The sequence below is a fragment of the Watersipora subatra genome, chromosome 2 (genome assembly GCF_963576615.1).
Source record: "Watersipora subatra chromosome 2, tzWatSuba1.1, whole genome shotgun sequence".
NCBI classification, from domain to species: Eukaryota; Metazoa; Bryozoa; class Gymnolaemata; order Cheilostomatida; family Watersiporidae; genus Watersipora; species Watersipora subatra.
Window position 1 is genome coordinate 4593102 of NC_088709.1, and position 22252 is coordinate 4615353.

The window sequence follows — 22252 nt, forward strand, 5'->3', positions numbered from 1 at the left end:
AAAATAAGTGTTCTGTGTACAAACAAACAGTTTTACATGGCCTACCATTCTTGTAAAAGAATCTTTGCTTATCAGGAATATTGCAAATAAGATATATATTACTATTCAACTATATTACTGTTCGACTTTAAACAGCTTTGACTTTCATGAAGATTCATATCATTGTTATACCAGATATTGACAGAGCATTTTCTCAGAAAATACGTGAGATTTTATCTGGTAGTGTTTAAAAAGGACAGCATATGGCAATGGTTTCTCTGCCTATTTGCTATAAAGCTAGATATTTGGATCAGAATTATGATGAACAATTAATTTGATCACCACAATATTTCGGGCTTGAATACATTCATAATTGACAGGACTTTGTATATTCATACGTTTTAGTATGGCTGTTAATGACTGTATATCTGTTTATAGGCATTGATAAACCTTTGTTATATTTTCTATTAACTTTTCTGTTACATTCCAATGTAATTTGTACCTCCCTGACTAGTACATTCATATTTATATAATTCATATTTACACCATTCATTCTACTCAGTTTATTTTTAGGTGATTTAAGTGATTAGCATCAATAGCAAGCAATTGGTGAAGTATCATAACAAGTGCATGACTGGTGAATAAAGAATATTTACTTGATTCAACATGCAGCTTATTCAGCTGTTCTATGCAAAGTTTATAGGTGAGAAATTTTACTAAGTTAACTCTCTTTTGTTATCTTTCTATCTGTGCTAATTTTCCATTACCATATTTTATGTTTACCATTCATAACCGATACAGAACTATATATAAAGGTGTGAAAACATTCGTTGCTTTACTCTAGAGTCTCGTAACTATTATAGTTTGGAACTAATTCAAATGCTCACTTACTTGCAGTTACTCATCTACTTCTCAGTTATATACAAGTAGGCCAGTTGGCTGCAACTTCACAATGTTCCGGTACATTCCTATCACCAGGTAAGTGAGCTCAGGATGAAGTCCTATTTTTGTCACATCTACATATGCATATGTAAAGCAGCCAATCCTTTTTCCAACTGCTCAGCCTTATCGCTGTGAAGGGTAGTTTACGTAATCTAGTTTAAAATGATTTGTGGCGTTAATTACCATGTTTAGCCAATGGTATTTGCAGGCGGTAAACGCGTTTGAAAACTTTTAAAACGTCAGACAGTAACTAAAAAGTTAAAGTTTATGTTATTGAATTTTTATGTAATGATCTTTTGTTAATATTTATATGTGTATATGTATATATAGTTACAGTAAACGATCCTACAACGTGAATAATCCGTTCTGAGAACGTTCGTGTTATAGAGGTTTTACGTTATACGAACAGTAAAATACATGTAGACAACATGTCTTTTTTGTTATTATTTTCACTTGGTTTAGAGTTCTTGATAACAGTAATTTTACTTTAAATGAAGGAGAGTGCATACCTTTAATGTCAGTTTAAATCTTTTTTTTTCTACACAGCAATATCGATGTAGTAAAGAAAAGAAATTGTGTATGATTGTATAAAATATAGTAAAACACCTGTTCATGTTTTACTATATTAAGAGCTGTGTCTGTTTGTCTGTTCGAAGTCATGGTTAGAGTTTAGGATAAACTCTAACCATGACATCTAACATCGCTTTCAACGATACTCCAACTTGTGACCTTCATCTTGGTCGACCGTCACTGCAGCACCTGCACCAATTGATCGTCTTTAGGTATTTCTGAATAATTGTACATCTACTTATTACCTGCTGTTTATCGGCATACCTGACGATCTCTCATGGCACACTAGACTACAATGGTCCTAGTATATACAATAGAAATACTTCTATATGTCATTTTCTTGCCCAAATGTGACAGAAAAAGAAATTATATTTTAAGGCCAACTATGGGATTCTCCTTATTCAAATCAAATTTGAGAACTTGCACCGACTTGACGCTTTTGTTATAAGAAATATTTTACATAATACAAAGCAAAAGCTACATAAATTCTTAACGTTTTGTGGAATTCATGTAAAAGGACGTTTACGTTGTAGGAGAGTCCACTGTACTCTAGTTACGCTATGAGTTTTCTAATGCAAGAATCTGTATATATGATTATTTGTGAGGTATTTCCTAATAATTATTTGCTGGTTTAAGATTTGAATTGTGCACACCAGGTGCAAGATTTGAATTGTGTACACCGGGTGCAAGATTTGAATTGTGTACACCGGGTGAAAGATTTGAATTGTGTACACCGGGTGCAAGATTTGAATTGTGTACACCAGGTGCAAGATTTGAATTGTGTACACCAGGTGCAAGATTTGAATTGTGTACACCAGGTGGAAGATTTGAATTGTGCACACCGGGTGCAAGATTTGAATTGTGCACACCGGGTACAAGATTTGAATTGTGTACACCAGGTGCAAGATTTGAATTGTGTACACCAGGTGGAAGATTTGAATTGTGCACACCGGGTGGAAGATTTGAATTGTGTACACCGGGTGCAAGATTTGAATTGTGCACACCGGGTGCAAGATTTGAATTGTGCACACCGGGTGCAAGATTTGAATTGTGCACACCGGGTGGAAGATTTGAATTATGTACACCAGGTGCAAGATTTGAATCGTGTACACCGGGTGCAAGATTTGAATTGTGTACACCGGGTGCAAGATTTGAATTGTGCACACCGGGTGGAAGATTTGAATTGTGTACACTGGGTGCAAGATTTGAATTGTGTACACCGGGTGCGAGATTTGAATTGTGCACACCGGGTGCAAGATTTGGATTGTGTACACCAGGTGCAAGATTTGAATTGTGTACACCGGGTGCAAGATTTGAATTGTGTACACCAGGTGGAGGATTTGAATTGTGCACACCGGGTGCAAGATTTGAATTGTGCACACCGGGTGCAAGATTTGAATTGTGTACACCAGGTGCAAGATTTGAATTGTGTACACCAGGTGCAAGATTTGAATTGTGCACACCGGGTGCAAGATTTGAATTGTGTACACCAGGTGGAAGATTTGAATTGTGCACACCGGGTGAAAGATTTGAATTGTGTACACCGGGTGCAAGATTTGAATTGTGTACACCAGGTGGAAGATTTGAATTGTGTACACCAGGTGGAAGATTTGAATTGTGTACACCAGGTGGAAGATTTGAATTGTGCACACCGGGTGCAAGATTTGAATTGTGTACACCAGGTGGAAGATTTGAATTGTGTACACCAGGTGGAAGATTTAAATTGTTAATACCAGGTGGAGGATTTGAAATATCAGTAATTATTTGGCATACATATGATTTTATTCAAATCTGTTTTTACTGATTTGATTTTAGGTAGAACAGCAATTTAGACACATCTCTGTATCCGTAAAGGTTGATATGCAACAAAATTCCCATTACAGTTATTTGGTATCAAAAGGTTTACCATGTCTTACTCTGCTGTGTCGTAGGTGCAAAATATGTGGTAATGCGATTACAATCTCTTAAAAGCTCACAAACGGACACTTAATCGCAGCCATCACAAAAACGCCGTAGCTTAGAATCTCTTTATTTGGCTGACGTACTCCAGTTTGGTTATCATTTTGAGATGTGATGTTGTCACATGAAATTAAAGGCCAATAAAAGGCTCGATATGAAACGTCTCGTAGCACTAGTTTATGACAAATACTTCGGGTTCTACCAAAAAGCCTGTATCCAATATAAATGCTCGCTACTTTACAGTATCGTTTCAACTTGGTCTAATCCTCTAGTCGTAATCTGATCATATGACCCACACTTTCTGCCAAGTCGCAGTTTCTGCAGCATTTTTCGACTAACGCAGGTGACCAACAGGCTCCTCATGTTTATCAGAGGATGATATACACTCCTTCGAGCTAAGGTTAAACGAAACGAGATTTCAGTGCTCAAAGTCACAGCATTATGATGATGACGAAATAGACTTGTAAGGACAATAGACATGGTTTTATTAAATGCGTGAAGTATATTTGTGAAAATATTTCTACGAATGAGGTGGCATAAAAGTGTAAGCAGAAGCCATTTTGTACAACGACGTCCCATTTGAGCCGCTTTGGAAATTGATTCCAACCTACGGCATTTTCGTAATGGCTGCAATGAACTGTTCGTTTTTGAGCTTTTAAGAGCTTGTAATCACATTTCCACATATTTTGCACCTACAACACAGCAGAGTAAGACATGTTGAATCTGTTGATACCAAATAACGGTAATGTGAATTTTGTTGCAAGTCAACTTTGAAATTTTTGTCCCTCATTAGCATAGATTTTATATTATAGATAGGTTTTATCATTATTTTCTTGGATATCCATGTTAATAGATGTTGTTTGGTCATTTGAAAAATAAATATAATTGTGCAGGTCTGGACCAACTCAGAAAAAAACACCTTGTTTTTTATATATAAAGATAGCAATATATCTTACAGTTGACAAATCTAGTCAAATGGTCTACTTTCACCTATATTTGCTGCAATTCTGACATTGTTAGATGTGAGCTACTATAGTGTTCACATTCAATAAGTACTGTAGTTGCAATTCTGACATTGTTAGATGTAAGCTATTATAGTGTTCACATTCAATAAGTACTGTAGTTGCAATTCTGACATTGTTAGATGTGAGCTACTATAGTGTTCACATTCGATAAGTACTGTAGTTGCAATTCTGACATTGTTAGATGTAAGCTACTATAGTGTTCACATTCAATAAGTACTGTAGTTGCAATTCTGACATTGTTAGATGTGAGCTACTATAGTGTTCACATTCAATAAGTACTGTAGTTGCAATTCTGACATTGTTAGATGTGAGCTACTATAGTGTTCACATTCGATAAGTACTGTAGTTGCAATTCTGACATTGTTAGATGTAAGCTACTATAGTGTTCACATTCGATAAGTACTGTAGTTGCAATTCTGACATTGTTAGATGTTAGCTACTATAGTGTTCACATTCGATAAGTACTGTAGTTGCAATTCTGACATTGTTTGATGTAAGCTACTATAGTGTTCACATTCAATAAGTATTGTAGTTGCAATTCTGACATTGTTAGATGTAAGCTACTATAGTGTTCACATTCGATAAGTACTGTAGTTGCAATTCTGACATTGTTAGATGTGAGCTACTATAGTGTTCACATTCGATAAGTACTGTAGTTGCAATTCTGACATTGTTAGATGTAAGCTACTATAGTGTTCACATTCGATAAGTACTGTAGTTGCAATTCTGACAATGTTAGATGTAAGCTACTATAGTGTTCACATTCGATAAGTACTGTAGTTGCAATTCTGACATTGTTAGATGTGAGCTACTATAGTGTTCACATTCGATAAGTACTGTAGTTGCAATTCTGACATTGTTAGATGTAAGCTACTATAGTGTTCACATTCGATAAGTACTGTAGTTGCAATTCTGACATTGTTAGATGTGAGCTACTATAGTGTTCACATTCAATAAGTATTGTAGTTGCAATTCTGACATTGTTAGATGTAAGCTACTATAGTGTTCACATTCGATAAGTACTGTAGTTGCAATTCTGACATTGTTAGATGTGAGCTACTATAGTGTTCACATTCGATAAGTACTGTAGTTGCAATTCTGACATTGTTAGATGTAAGCTACTATAGTGTTCACATTCGATAAGTACTGTAGTTGCAATTCTGACATTGTTAGATGTGAGCTACTATAGTGTTCACATTCGATAAGTACTGTAGTTGCAATTCTGACATTGTTAGATGTGAGCTACTATAGTGTTCACATTCGATAAGTACTGTAGCTGCAATTCTGACATTGTTAGATGTGAGCTACTATAGTGTTCACATTCGATAAGTACTGTAGTTGCAATTCTGACATTGTTAGATGTGAGCTACTATAGTGTTCACATTCGATAAGTACTGTAGTTGCAATTCTGACATTGTTAGATGTGAGCTACTATAGTGTTCACATTCGATAAGTACTGTAGTTGCAATTCTGACATTGTTAGATGTAAGCTACTATAGTGTTCACATTCGATAAGTACTGTAGTTGCAATTCTGACATTGTTAGATGTGAGCTACTATAGTGTTCACATTCGATAAGTACTGTAGTTGCAATTCTGACATTGTTAGATGTGAGCTACTATAGTGTTCACATTCGATAAGTACTGTAGTTGCAATTCTGACATTGTTAGATGTGAGCTACTATAGTGTTCACATTCGATAAGTACTGTAGTTGCAATTCTGACATTGTTAGATGTAAGCTACTATAGTGTTCACATTCGATAAGTACTGTAGTTGCAATTCTGACACTGTTAGATGTAAGCTACTATAGTGTTCACATTCGATAAGTACTGTAGTTGCAATTCTGACATTGTTAGATGTGAGCTACTATAGTGTTCACATTCGATAAGTACTGTAGTTGCAATTCTGACATTGTTAGATGTAAGCTACTATAGTGTTCACATTCGATAAGTACTGTAGTTGCAATTCTGACACTGTTAGATGTAAGCTACTATAGTGTTCACATTCAATAAGTACTGTAGTTGCCATTCTGACATTGTTAGATGTGAGCTACTATTTGCTGTGTTTGCTGTGACTTCCTTTATCACATGAGGTGAGAGACACTCATACAAATGTGAATGTATTCAGTAAGCAATAGAGCACTGATTGATGGATGTCATCAGTGTCTGCTCTCTACTCGCTTCCTCGTCACAGCACTTGAGTGCTTCTCGAGGCTTCCTACTCATGTACCTTTCTATAGCTTGTGGCCATTGGCATTGCTCGCTTTTAATTTTTAGCTGTCTTACAATTATAAATAAAATCAGTTTTATATCGACGAATTTCCTTGTAAATACTGAACAATTATCTCTCACCTCACAAGGTAATTCATTGATATAAAACTGATTTTATGTTGTATTGAATTTATAATGTATACAATCAGCATATATAATATAATCAACATTTTATTATATATAATGTTGAATTGATAACTGCTTGTATGCAAGGTTTGCAACTTTTCTCCATTTTCCCTTCAGTCGCATGTCATCTTGTCTCTCAATACATTCGGACAGTGCCAGTTAGACATCATCCGCTGTCTATAGCTTTACTAGCTACATCTGTATGTTCTGGTCTGCTCTAGTGTCGTCAGGCCACCATTACACAATCGAACATAGTTGGGACAGTTCGTGGTTTGGAGATAGGTTGGTTAAGCTCGCCGTACCAGACTGTCTCAGAAAGTCATCCTGGCAGGCCAGCGCCGGCGGAGCAATCACATTCAACCTCACCTATGTTCTCGAGGACCTTCCTCATGACGGATATGTTATTGTCAGGTGAGGAACTAAAGCAGATACTGTGTGTTACAGAAGTACCTGGTTTTACCTGTGCGGTTGAGGGTTTTGAATGATTATACAATCATACCATTTTAGTAAGGACAACTTATCATACTGTACACCTGATGATGTGCACTTGTTGACGGCTGTCAATTATCATTGACTAATTTATCTGCAATTTTTATGCAACAGGTTTTTATTTGAGAAGTTTGTAGTTTCCAACAAAAATTTTAAGATGATATACTGTTCAACATTTTTGTAATTATTATTATCACGGTTTATTTTAGTAGTATAATTTAAAGCTACAATGCATCCGAAACGTAATGCATATTGTCGTTTGAAAACTTGGTGCGATTATGAATTGCCTTTGTAGAACTACTTGATAAATGGCTGATATGTTTGCTAGGTGCAAGAATTTGAAAGTTTGGAAAATGTTAATGCCAAAATGAAAATTTCCTTCCATTATGTAAGCCGTAGAAGTATTATTTAAATTTTTATGTATGTTGCTAGCTAGATTGTACGACATTTGTGGAATGTATTAGATAGTAGCTGTTGTACAATTTCTAGAAGAAAGAGTACAATTCATGATGAATAACAGTGTACAATCTGTCTTAGATAGCTCTTGATTGAACTCCAGCTTCACGTAGTCATCTCAGTAATACCCTCACCACCAGACTGGATTAGCTTTTTGCCTTTTTGTCTCTTTGTAATTCATGGAAACTGCGATTATAATTTTTGATATAAATGTTAAATAAATTAACGCGATGTAGCTGTATCTTTAGATGAAAGTGCTCAATAAAATTGAAGTTTATGCAGTCCATTCAGTGTATACATACATGTACAAAACTATTTATTAGCAGAATGTTTTAAATCGAAGAAAAGGTCTTAGATTTTTTATAATATGAATTATATAATGCATAGACTATTTGACTTATCTGTAGCTCATTGAACTTATGACAAAGAAACTTTCTTATATAGCCAGGGAGGGCGCATTACTCCCCTGTAGGTAAAGGCTAAATTATTAAAATATTAAAAATCTATTGATTTGTAGAACAATTTTATAACTTTAATTTTAGTAATATGAATAAACTGTAATATATCTAATGTACAGTAGATATAATATATAACAATATATAATATATATGATATGCATGCTGAAGCATTAGTTTTCACATAATAGGCCATTCTAGTTGTTTTTCCATCCTCTCTCATTGCTGATCTTCTTAAATATGTCCAACTGCTATACTTGTACAGTGCACCCTCGAGATACGATTACCCTGATATACGATTTTTTCACCTTACGAAGTCAAACATTGTGATATCTTCACCTCGCTATACGAATTTTATTTCACCATACGAATTTGAGAAAAATTTCGCCTGAGTTAAAATTTGGCCGTCGGTGTGCTCATAACACACGTCGAAATAAAAAAGACACCGAAATATGGTTTCCCGAAAAAATTCTTAGAACGTTTAGAAGAGACACGATGATCGACTTCTCTCATATCCGCGTGGAAAATTTCGTGTAAAATGCACAAGTGAGAGCAAATATTCATTTGTAGCGTTATTATACCTTTTACTCTAAACTTTTAAGTCAGCATACGTATATAACTACAAGTATCTACATTTAATTCGTTATCTATGGAATCTGAGACCGATACAAACGTTACAAAACAAAGGAAAATTGATTTCTATGTTAACAAAGTTGGATGTCGTAAATAAGAAGAAGGGACCCGTATTATCAACATTGTCAAGGAATATGATCACAATCAATCAGCATTTGCAATTATTATTAAAACAAGAACTCCATTAAAGCAAGCACAAGAAAGAGCTTTCGACTGAAGATTTGAATGAGCTAGGTCATGCACGTGATCAGCATACAAAAGGAGCAACCATTTAGTAAAGGCGAGGATGTAGAAGATACAGGAAACCCGCATTCGCAGAAATATTTTATGTGTTTAATTTACTGATGTGGACTGGTACATTAAAACAATGCATGTATAATATATATTATTTATCTCTTGTGTGGCATGTTTTTCATATTTTATTTGTTTCCTTTTGATTTTATGTTCTATTCTCTTGTTTAACCATGTCTTTGCATATGGGCTTGTTATCTTCTACGTGAATACAATTCATCGTATGTATGTATGTAACGCATATAACTAGCTGCTCAGGATAGTTGACGCATCCACATTACTTTCTGAAACTTGCTAAAGCCCTGTCCCCCCATAGGGTATAAATACTTACAAACTTTGTATGTATGGTTACATTGATTTTTGTGCACATTTCATACAAGACAAACTACTGTACCACATTCTCTGGATCCTTTTACAAGCGCTAGCTAGCAATTTTCTCGTTGAAAAGGTAGAAGAATTGGACAGGAATGGACAACTTCTTTTAGCCTGCTAAAAAATTCCAATTCATTACGTTTTAAATTTATTTTCAAGTGTACAGCACCATAATTAGCATTGATACGCTTTTGCCTCAACTCTTTTACTCGCTACTTGTACCAGCTAAAGCCACGTTACTCCAAAGGTATGTACGTCCTGTGTAGAAAATAAAATTTTATTTTTCTTTTCGGTAGCCATTAAATGGTCAAGTGTGTGAGGTGCCGCTTTCTATAACTGCATCGCTCGGCCTTATTGATTTAGGTTGAAAAAGGTTTCAAACAGATAGGCTAAAGTTTATAGTGAAAGTGAAAATAAGAACTGCTGAAGGATAAAATTTCGTGATAAAAAGTTGATACATACTAAAACTTAGTTTTAAGTTTAGCAAGCTAAACTTACTTGAAGTGAATTCAAAGTTTATGTTATGCGTACCTTTTGAAGGCAAGAACTCCTTACCGTACGTACTGCATTTGGTACACACATTATAATTTTGCGTTTTATTGCAGATCATAACCATTAAAATACACTAAATACAATACAGTTACTGTAGGTAACTATAATTACTAAAGTTAGCATACTATTTTGTTGCTAATTGTCAATATGTACACATTTTTGTAAAAAAAATTGACGATTTTGACCAGGGGGTGTTTGCATTGTTTAATTACAATGGTCTCTATACCCCGATATACGAATTTTTCACCATACGATGCCAACCCTGGAACGAATTAACATCGTATCTCGAAGGTGCACTGTACTGCTATATCTACAAATTCAAATGCTGACACTGGTATGCCTCACACTAAAAGCAATACTTAGTGTGGTGAAATTTTTGTTGCTACTTTTACCAGTGTTTATATTATGAGCTCAGTAAGTGAGTCAAGACAATTGTGTTACATCTGTCAACTTATTTTCATTTATTACGTATAATAAGTTCCAAATTTATAATTTATTCCTCTCATCATTTTTTCATGTTTATTCCAGATTTTTCTTCCATCTTGGAAACAACTTTCCAGATTCTGTTTCTTTTTGTATATTTTGTCTCTATTAGAATTTTTTTTGGAAATTCCTAAGGATGCAGCTGAATCACGAACAAGTTGATATGTTATGGAAAGTTACAGCGTGCCATCATTTCGGAAAATCCAAGAGTTAATGCGAGTCGTTATTTTGGAAAATCCAACTACTACCTTAATTCATCATTTTAGACAGTCCAAGCAGTTGCTTCTATCTTTCTGCTTCTCATCTTGAAGTATCATCTGTTATTTACAGTGGGAATATAACTGGACACGGGAGCATTTATGTCTCTGATGAGCACCAATCTACTACCCAACCCAACTTCGTCTTTTACGCCTCCAGAAGCAGGTCTAAATTAACAGTTCTGTATATTAATGATGACTGGCAACCGGGGGAAGGACCCTTCGTAGATGTCTTCTATGCAGCCGAAACACATTCCTGTTAGTTGCTTCTATGATTGTACCATATTGGATAAGTACTTCCATTAGGTGATGACATCAGAATTTTCATAATAGCTTTACAGTTTGTTATGTGCCTTGTATTACTGTATATTGTTTGGTAGAGAGGTACGTGTAACAAAATTTTACAAACACATCTATCATAGGGTACACGCTAAGTATTTGCTTGGTCTTACGCGTATTCATGAACTTGGAGTTATCTTCCCAATACCGGTTCCAGTGATGTGTGGCTGACACATTAATTACTTTGTTGAAGACTTGCAAATGAATTCAATGAACCGAGTGTGTCACAAGGCAAGCATTTGCTTGTCATACCAAACCAAGGAATAAAAACCTTGCTAAAAACCAAGGAATAATTTTAAAAAGTATCGGGTTATTACTGTTGCCCTCGCCACACATCGGCTTCTCTGCTGTCAATGTACCCTATTTAATTCAATTACCTTGTTTGTAGGACAATCCAGGTAAAAACTATTGCATTTCCTATAAAAATCCTGGGGTAGGGGATTAGAATCTGAGCAACCAAATTGTAACCAAAGTGTAACCAATTGTGCACTCCCTATTTATAGGGAGTTGCGTACTCCCTCTATGTAGGGAGTTGTGTACTCCTTATGCAAGGAGTCCAAAAGCATCATAACTATGGCATCAGATTTGGTTATCATATCGATCTATATGGTTGTGCCATTTGTAAAAGTCATTAGACAGTTTGGTAGATCCATGACAGTCAATATGCGTGGTATTGCTTAGCTTTCTATGACAAGGGTAAGCTGTTACTTAGTCTACCTGCCTCTAGGTTGGCAGGTTCCGCATGATGATATGGATAATATATTAGTCAAGAAATAACCACATCTAGTGATGTGAGTCAGGCTATCCCCTCAGTGACTCACTCATAGAGCCACTCAGACATGGATACGAGTGGAATGAATGTGTTAGATACATGTGTCTGTCGATACATGGTAGCTGATGTTGCTCCGTGAGGCCTTGTGCCATGCTCTCAGCTCGGCACTGCCTCTTGCGGAGGCACGGCATATGGCGCCTGCTACTTGTCGACAATCCAGAAATGCAATGGTTACCCTGATTGCCCTAACGCCGCTGATGAGAGTAACTGTGATCTTATCTCCCTCGGATCAGGTAGACTGAACTGCTTTGTGTTTCTTTTGTAAAGAGAGAACAGAGAGTTAGCACACGATATTAAGTGTTAAACCTTTCTGTTCCACAACTAGCAATTATTATAGATTAAAACTTTTCATTAATAAATGGAAACAGCAGTTTTATTACTGTAGATAAAGTATTGTCTCTGTTCACAGAGTTACACTGATAAATAACTACTAGTCCATATGTGGGTAAGATTTTTTATGATAAAAAAGATGTCGTTTTCTCTCCCAAGTGTGGCAAAAGATATTCAAGCGATATTTTTAAGGCTAACTACGAGCTTCTCGTTATTCAAGTACCTCCCATTAATATTTGACTGAAAATATATATTAACATGCAATTTTACAAAAGGTTCTTTATTTTCATAATGTTCATGCTTTATCCTGTCATAAACTGTACAATATAGTAGATATTAACTTAAAAATGGGATTAAAATAAATGTTTTGTTGGTCGTTGATGTCGTGATGGTAATGTGTCCGCAAGTATCATTCAGTTTTATTATTGTTGTTCTTTGTATATATATAAAATATAAATTTTAAGATGTTCTAAAAAAGTGAAACAACTTTTGTTACAGTTTAGATATAATTTGTAAGCATTTTAATCTCCAAGCAGTAGTTTTACCATTATTAACACCTGCAAGACAGCTTCACGCTGGTCATTTAAATTTGCCATGATAGTAATAGGCTCGCTTGTAAAAATTATTATAATTATCTCACTGCCCCATCTAGACAAACCTTTAGTAAAATAGAACATTTAACACTTTTAGTGGTTTTTCACAATAATAATTGGCCTTGAAACACCAGCATTGTAAACAAACTTTAATCATGACCATGACACTCTATTTTAATTATTGTTATCACACTATCGGCGCTAACTTAAAATTATCATGGTCTCGATCTTCAACAATAAAAAAAAGACTTTCATACTTCATTTGCAAAATGAAATATGCAAAAAATTGTAGGACAAATAATTATGAATTATTTCCTGTTGGTTTCACTAACATAGACTGGCTTTAGGCCTACACTTTTTTAAATATATATTAATACTGATGAGAGTATGTATGAGCAGGGATGATCGTCACAGTTATTATATTTTGATGTACGTATAGCGTAAATCCTCTATTTGAACGCCATTTTACGCTATTTTAAAACTTTTTACAGTTTTAGATGTATAAGATGTTGTGTTATGACATACAAAAAGTTTGAGAAAGCTTGAAAAACCTGGAAAATTCACCAACTTTTATGCAAGATTCTCATAATAGAAAATCTTAGCCATGTACATGTATGTATAATCTTAGCCATGTACATGTATGTATAATCTTAGCCATGTACATGTATGTATAATCTTAGCCATGTACATGTATGTATAATTTTTTATTGTATTAGTAAATCATCAGAAAATGATGTTTTCATTACATGCAAAAACAAAAGAGAGAGGACAGAATTCAGGAATTATTGAGTGAGTTGAACAAAAGTGTTTCAAAAGCTGGTAATCTGATAGTATTTGGGGGGCTAGTGAATTATAGGTTGTAGTAGCAGAAAGTTCCCAAACTAAAAAATGCGATGGTGGATGTAGTATGTTGATGTTACGGAATAGAAAACAATAATTATCATTTGTGGAAAGATAAATACATGTATTTACTAGTAACACTTGTGGTTTTGCCATGCGTGTTTTCTGACTTGTCTATAGCTGCTGACACCCATATGCTAAAATGTTATCTTTTTATGGCCCAAGAGTTGAATATTTACCATCTACTGCCTTGTATGTTATGAGCAGATTGTGCAGAGCCGTGGAGAAAATGCCCTGTGACAGTCAACCATGAGTACATCTGCCTGCCGAAGGAGTGGGGGTGCAATGGCCGCGAGGAGTGCGATGGAGCCATAGACGAGTCTGACTGCAACAGTAAGTGCAGCAGCTATACGATGAATATTTCTCTAACATCTCGCACTTGTCTGCCATTTGTTGACGGTGTTGGATCTGTGTCTTCAGGTTGCTGTACGCAGCTGGATTACGGAAGCCAGTGCATGGCGCCAGACAACTGCATGTGTGTGCAATACAGTTCTACAAGCTATCGTTCAAAGCAAAGTATCAGAGGCTGCAATGGTAAGGAGGTGATCCCTGTTGTGCTGGGGGCTATTAACATTGGTCCGAGTGCTATTTACATTGGTCAGAGGGGTATTTACATTGGTCAGAGGGCTATTTACATTGGTCAGAGGGCTATTTACATTGGTCAGAGGGCTATTTACATTGGTTTGAGGGCTATTTACATTGGTCCGAGGGCTATTTACATTGGTCCGAGGGCTATTTCTTGTAATCACTGCTGTTTTATGCCTCAAAGATCCGTCTTTCATAGCATCTATTGAGAATTTTAAATATACAAAGGGGTGAAGATATGGTGTGTAAAATTAAGCTTTTCTATGATGTGTATTTTTTAATGTTTCATCTTACAAAACAATCCTTTTATGAGTCAAACATGGCACTCATCAAAGGATACCAATGCCATGAGTGATACGCGATAAAGTCACAAAAATATTCTCAATAGATAACCCATAAGTAATGTAGTTGGCGATCAGAAAATTAATAACGTTAGTGCGAGGCTTTGTAGTTTTTGTTCCTGTCCAATATCACCGAGATTGGATATTTTACCAGAGAAACTTCTGACTTGCTGCTATTCACAGGCAAAGGTAGAATGATACTTTTCTGCTAAATGTGAGGGCTTTCATACTAGGAACTGGTATGATCTCGTGACAGCCATCCGTCCTGATTGGTCTATTCTAAAAGGGTGTATATAAATGCATCGTAGTGTTTGTTGGTTGGTCTGTCGTATGTTCAGTTATAGCGATAAAATTAAATGCGATAGAATTGCACTCAGAATCCCCAGTTTTGCAAACAGGCGTGGTAATCACTACACCACGCGGCCACCTTGCCATACTATGGAATAATTGTAGACATACTTATTACACATCCCAATCTTTAATGGCGACTGATTAAGATATGCACACTTCATCTGCACGCCTGAACTATTAGCAGAAAAATATGTGCCCAGTCTTCCCCAAAATGCCATAATTACATGTACATTATATATAGCATAAACTAAATTAAACATGCTAGCACACATAAAAATAAACGCCTTCATCTAAAAGTTAGAATGGTAAATGTTGAATGCTGTACGTTTATTACAAATGAATTTACTGGGCAAAAACTTTTTTATTACCCATGCAACGCTGGGCATTCAGCAGTTATTCGTAATTAACATTTTACTAGCATCTGCTTATATATTTTTCAATAGCCTGACTAATATCTCTTTTTGTTTGGATCTTCGTCAACACCTTCTCGTGACATAGTCTTCTGGTCACGCAATCCTGCCAATTATTCCTGTTCTAATCTACATGTACTTCAACACCTTTTGATATCCTATTAAAGTTTGCCTGTTGTTCATATTAATTCAATGCGTAACAAAACAATAAACAACGGTCCTTGTAATAAAATTGATTTTAATATTTTTCATTTTTCTGAAGATGCGACTGGGCTAGTAACACTCATTTCAGCATTATACTGTAGGCAATTATACTGTGGGCAATTATACTGTGGGCAATTATACTGTGGGCAATTATACTGTGGGCAATTATACTGTGGGCAATTATACTGTGGGCAATTATACTGTAGGCAATTATACTGTGGGCAATTATACTGTGGGCAATTATACTGTGGGCAATTATACTGTGGGCAATTATACTGTGGGCAATTATACTGTGGGCAATTATACTGTAGGCAATTATACTGTGGGCAATTATACTGTGGGCAATTATACTGTGGGCAATTATACTGTGGGCAATTATACTGTGGGCAATTATACTGTGGGTATAGTATATATAATATAGCGTATTGCTCTTATTAATTCTAATTGATTTTTCACTTTATAATGCTTCACTTATAATGAATGCTTCACTTTATAATGAATGCTTCACTTATAATGAATGCTTCACTTATAATGAATGCTTCACTTATAATGAATGCTTCACTTATAATGAATGCTTCACTTTATAATGAATGCTTCACTTATAATGAATGCTTCACTTATAATTTCACTTATAATGAATGCTTCACTTTATAATGAATGCTTCACTTTATAATGAATGCTTCACTTATAATGAATGCTTCACTTATAATGAATGCTTCACTTATAATGAATGCTTCACTTATAATGAATGCTTCACTTTATAATGAATGCTTCACTTATAATGAATGCTTCACTTATAATGAATGCTTCACTTATAATGAATGCTTCACTTTATAATGAATGCTTCACTTATAATGAATGCTTCACTTATAATGAATGCTTCACTTTATAATGAATGCTTCACTTTATAATGAATGCTTCACTTATAATGAATGCTTCACTTATAATGAATGCTTCACTTATAATGAATGCTTCACTTATAATGAATGCTTCACTTATAATGAATGCTTCACTTATAATGAATGCTTCACTTATAATGAATGCTTCACTTATAATGAATGCTTCACTTATAATGAATGCTTCACTTTATAATGAATGCTTCACTTATAATGAATGCTTCACTTATAATGAATGCTTCACTTATAATGAATGCTTCACTTATAATGAATGCTTCACTTTATAATGAATGCTTCACTTATAATGAATGCTTCACTTTATAATGAATGCTTCACTTATAATGAATGCTTCACTTATAATGAATGCTTCACTTATAATGAATGCTTCACTTATAATGAATGCTTCACTTTATAATGAATGCTTCACTTATAATGAATGCTTCACTTATAATGAATGCTTCACTTATAATGAATGCTTCACTTATAATGAATGCTTCACTTATAATGAATGCTTCACTTATAATGAATGCTTCACTTATAATGAATGCTTCACTTATAATGAATGCTTCACTTTATAATGAATGCTTCACTTTATAATGAATGCTTCACTTTATAATGAATGCTTCACTTATAATGAATGCTTCACTTATAATGAATGCTTCACTTTATAATGAATGCTTCACTTTATAATGAATGCTTCACTTATAATGAATGCTTCACTTATAATGAATGCTTCACTTATAATGAATGCTTCACTTTATAATGAATGCTTCACTTATAATGAATGCTTCACTTATAATGAATGCTTCACTTATAATGAATGCTTCACTTATAATGAATGCTTCACTTATAATGAATGCTTCACTTTATAATGAATGCTTCACTTATAATGAATGCTTCACTTATAATGAATGCTTCACTTTATAATGAATGCTTCACTTATAATGAATGCTTCACTTATAATGAATGCTTCACTTTATAATGAATGCTTCACTTATAATGAATGCTTCACTTATAATGAATGCTTCACTTATAATGAATGCTTCACTTTATAATGAATGCTTCACTTATAATGAATGCTTCACTTATAATGAATGCTTCACTTTATAATGAATGCTTCACTTTATAATGAATGCTTCACTTTATAATGAATGCTTCACTTATAATGAATGCTTCACTTATAATGAATGCTTCACTTATAATGAATGCTTCACTTTATTAATGAATGCTTCACTTATAATGAATGCTTCACTTATAATGAATGCTTCACTTATAATGAATGCTTCACTTATAATGAATGCTTCACTTATAATGAATGCTTCACTTATAATGAATGCTTCACTTATAATGAATGCTTCACTTATAATGAATGCTTCACTTTATAATGAATGCTTCACTTATAATGAATGCTTCACTTATAATGAATGCTTCACTTATAATGAATGCTTCACTTATAATGAATGCTTCACTTTATAATGAATGCTTCACTTATAATGAATGCTTCACTTATAATGAATGCTTCACTTTATAATGAATGCTTCACTTATAATGAATGCTTCACTTATAATGAATGCTTCACTTATAATGAATGCTTCACTTATAATGAATGCTTCACTTATAATGAATGCTTCACTTATAATGAATGCTTCACTTTATAATGAATGCTTCACTTATAATGAATGCTTCACTTATAATGAATGCTTCACTTATAATGAATGCTTCACTTATAATGAATGCTTCACTTATAATGAATGCTTCACTTATAATGAATGCTTCACTTATAATGAATGCTTCACTTATAATGAATGCTTCACTTATAATGAATGCTTCACTTTATAATGAATGCTTCACTTATAATGAATGCTTCACTTATATTCACTTTATAATGAATGCTTCACTTATAATGAATGCTTCACTTATAATGAATGCTTCACTTATAATGAATGCTTCACTTATAATGAATGCTTCACTTTATAATGAATGCTTCACTTTATAATGAATGCTTCACTTTATAATGAATGCTTCACTTATAATGAATGCTTCACTTATAATGAATGCTTCACTTTATAATGAATGCTTCACTTATAATGAATGCTTCACTTTATAATGAATGCTTCACTTTATAATGAATGCTTCACTTATAATGAATGCTTCACTTATAATGAATGCTTCACTTATAATGAATGCTTCACTTTATAATGAATGCTTCACTTTATAATGAATGCTTCACTTTATAATGAATGCTTCACTTATAATGAATGCTTCACTTTATAATGAATGCTTCACTTATAATGAATGCTTCACTTATAATGAATGCTTCACTTATAATGAATGCTTCACTTATAATGAATGCTTCACTTATAATGAATGCTTCACTTTATAATGAATGCTTCACTTTATAATGAATGCTTCACTTATAATGAATGCTTCACTTATAATGAATGCTTCACTTATAATGAATGCTTCACTTATAATGAATGCTTCACTTATAATGAATGCTTCACTTATAATGAATGCTTCACTTTATAATGAATGCTTCACTTTATAATGAATGCTTCACTTATAATGAATGCTTCACTTATAATGAATGCTTCACTTTATAATGAATGCTTCACTTATAATGAATGCTTCACTTATAATGAATGCTTCACTTTATAATGAATGCTTCACTTATAATGAATGCTTCACTTATAATGAATGCTTCACTTATAATGAATGCTTCACTTATAATGAATGCTTCACTTATAATGAATGCTTCACTTATAATGAATGCTTCACTTATAATGAATGCTTCACTTATAATGAATGCTTCACTTATAATGAATGCTTCACTTATAATGAATGCTTCACTTATAATGAATGCTTCACTTATATAATGAATGCTTCACTTATAATGAATGCTTCACTTATAATGAATGCTTCACTTATAATGAATGCTTCACTTATAATGAATGCTTCACTTTATAATGAATGCTTCACTTATAATGAATGCTTCACTTATAATGAATGCTTCACTTATAATGAATGCTTCACTTTATAATGAATGCTTCACTTATAATGAATGCTTCACTTATAATGAATGCTTCACTTTATAATGAATGCTTCACTTATAATGAATGCTTCACTTATAATGAATGCTTCACTTTATAATGAATGCTTCACTTATAATGAATGCTTCACTTATAATGAATGCTTCACTTTATAATGAATGCTTCACTTTATAATGAATGCTTCACTTTATAATGAATGCTTCACTTATAATGAATGCTTCACTTATAATGAATGCTTCACTTATAATGAATGCTTCACTTTATAATGAATGCTTCACTTTATAATGAATGCTTCACTTTATAATGAATGCTTCACTTTATAATGAATGCTTCACTTATAATGAATGCTTCACTTTATAATGAATGCTTCACTTATAATGAATGCTTCACTTATAATGAATGCTTCACTTATAATGAATGCTTCACTTTATAATGAATGCTTCACTTATAATGAATGCTTCACTTATAATGAATGCTTCACTTATAATGAATGCTTCACTTATAATGAATGCTTCACTTTATAATGAATGCTTCACTTTATAATGAATGCTTCACTTATAATGAATGCTTCACTTTATAATGAATGCTTCACTTATAATGAATGCTTCACTTTATAATGAATGCTTCACTTATAATGAATGCTTCACTTATAATGAATGCTTCACTTATAATGAATGCTTCACTTATAATGAATGCTTCACTTATAATCACTTATAATGAATGCTTCACTTATAATGAATGCTTCACTTTATAATGAATGCTTCACTTTATAATGAATGCTTCACTTTATAATGAATGCTTCACTTTATAATGAATGCTTCACTTTATAATGAATGCTTCACTTATAATGAATGCTTCACTTTATAATGAATGCTTCACTTTATAATGAATGCTTCACTTATAATGAATGCTTCACTTTATAATGAATGCTTCACTTATAATGAATGCTTCACTTTATAATGAATGCTTCACTTATAATGAATGCTTCACTTTATAATGAATGCTTCACTTTATAATGAATGCTTCACTTTATAATGAATGCTTCACTTTATAATGAATGCTTCACTTATAATGAATGCTTCACTTATAATGAATGCTTCACTTTATAATGAATGCTTCACTTTATAATGAATGCTTCACTTTATAATGAATGCTTCACTTATAATGAATGCTTCACTTTATAATGAATGCTTCACTTTATAATGAATGCTTCACTTTATAATGAATGCTTCACTTTATAATGAATGCTTCACTTTATAATGAATGCTTCACTTTATAATGAATGCTTCACTTTATAATGAATGCTTCACTTTATAATGAATGCTTCACTTTATAATGAATGCTTCACTTTATAATGAATGCTTCACTTTATAATGAATGCTTCACTTTATAATGAATGCTTCACTTTATAATGAATGCTTCACTTTATAATGAATGCTTCACTTTATAATGAATGCTTCACTTTATAATGAATGCTTCACTTTATAATGAATGCTTCACTTTATAATGAATGCTTCACTTTATAATGAATGCTTCACTTTATAATGAATGCTTCACTTTATAATGAATGCTTCACTTTATAATGAATGCTTCACTTTATAATGAATGCTTCACTTATAATGAATGCTTCACTTTATAATGAATGCTTCACTTTATAATGAATGCTTCACTTTATAATGAATGCTTCACTTTATAATGAATGCTTCACTTTATAATGAATGCTTCACTTTATAATGAATGCTTCACTTTATAATGAATGCTTCACTTATAATGAATGCTTCACTTTATAATGAATGCTTCACTTTATAATGAATGCTTCACTTTATAATGAATGCTTCACTTATAATGAATGCTTCACTTATAATGAATGCTTCACTTATAATGAATGCTTCACTTTATAATGAATGCTTCACTTTATAATGAATGCTTCACTTATAATGAATGCTTCACTTTATAATGAATGCTTCACTTTATAATGAATGCTTCACTTATAATGAATGCTTCACTTTATAATGAATGCTTCACTTTATAATGAATGCTTCACTTTATAATGAATGCTTCACTTTATAATGAATGCTTCACTTTATAATGAATGCTTCACTTTATAATGAATGCTTCACTTTATAATGAATGCTTCACTTTATAATGAATGCTTCACTTTATAATGAATGCTTCACTTTATAATGAATGCTTCACTTTATAATGAATGCTTCACTTATAATGAATGCTTCACTTTATAATGAATGCTTCACTTTATAATGAATGCTTCACTTTATAATGAATGCTTCACTTTATAATGAATGCTTCACTTTATAATGAATGCTTCACTTTATAATGAATGCTTCACTTTATAATGAATGCTTCACTTATAATGAATGCTTCACTTTATAATGAATGCTTCACTTTATAATGAATGCTTCACTTTATAATGAATGCTTCACTTATAATGAATGCTTCACTTATAATGAATGCTTCACTTATAATGAATGCTTCACTTTATAATGAATGCTTCACTTTATAATGAATGCTTCACTTATAATGAATGCTTCACTTTATAATGAAT

General features: G+C 33.2%; 1 protein-coding gene across 1 annotated transcript in view; it reads left to right on the plus strand.

Annotated features, from left to right (window-relative positions):
- Positions 1-22252, plus strand: part of LOC137388933 (low-density lipoprotein receptor-related protein 3-like) — a 46963-nt gene that overhangs the window by 1032 nt on the left and 23679 nt on the right. The window contains exons 2-7 of the mRNA XM_068075434.1: positions 553-682; positions 877-957; positions 7092-7281; positions 10932-11116; positions 14060-14185; positions 14273-14386. Coding sequence (XP_067931535.1) covers positions 646-682; positions 877-957; positions 7092-7281; positions 10932-11116; positions 14060-14185; positions 14273-14386 — 733 coding nt within the window. The 5' untranslated portion in view covers positions 553-645. The remainder of the gene's footprint in view (positions 1-552; positions 683-876; positions 958-7091; positions 7282-10931; positions 11117-14059; positions 14186-14272; positions 14387-22252) is intronic.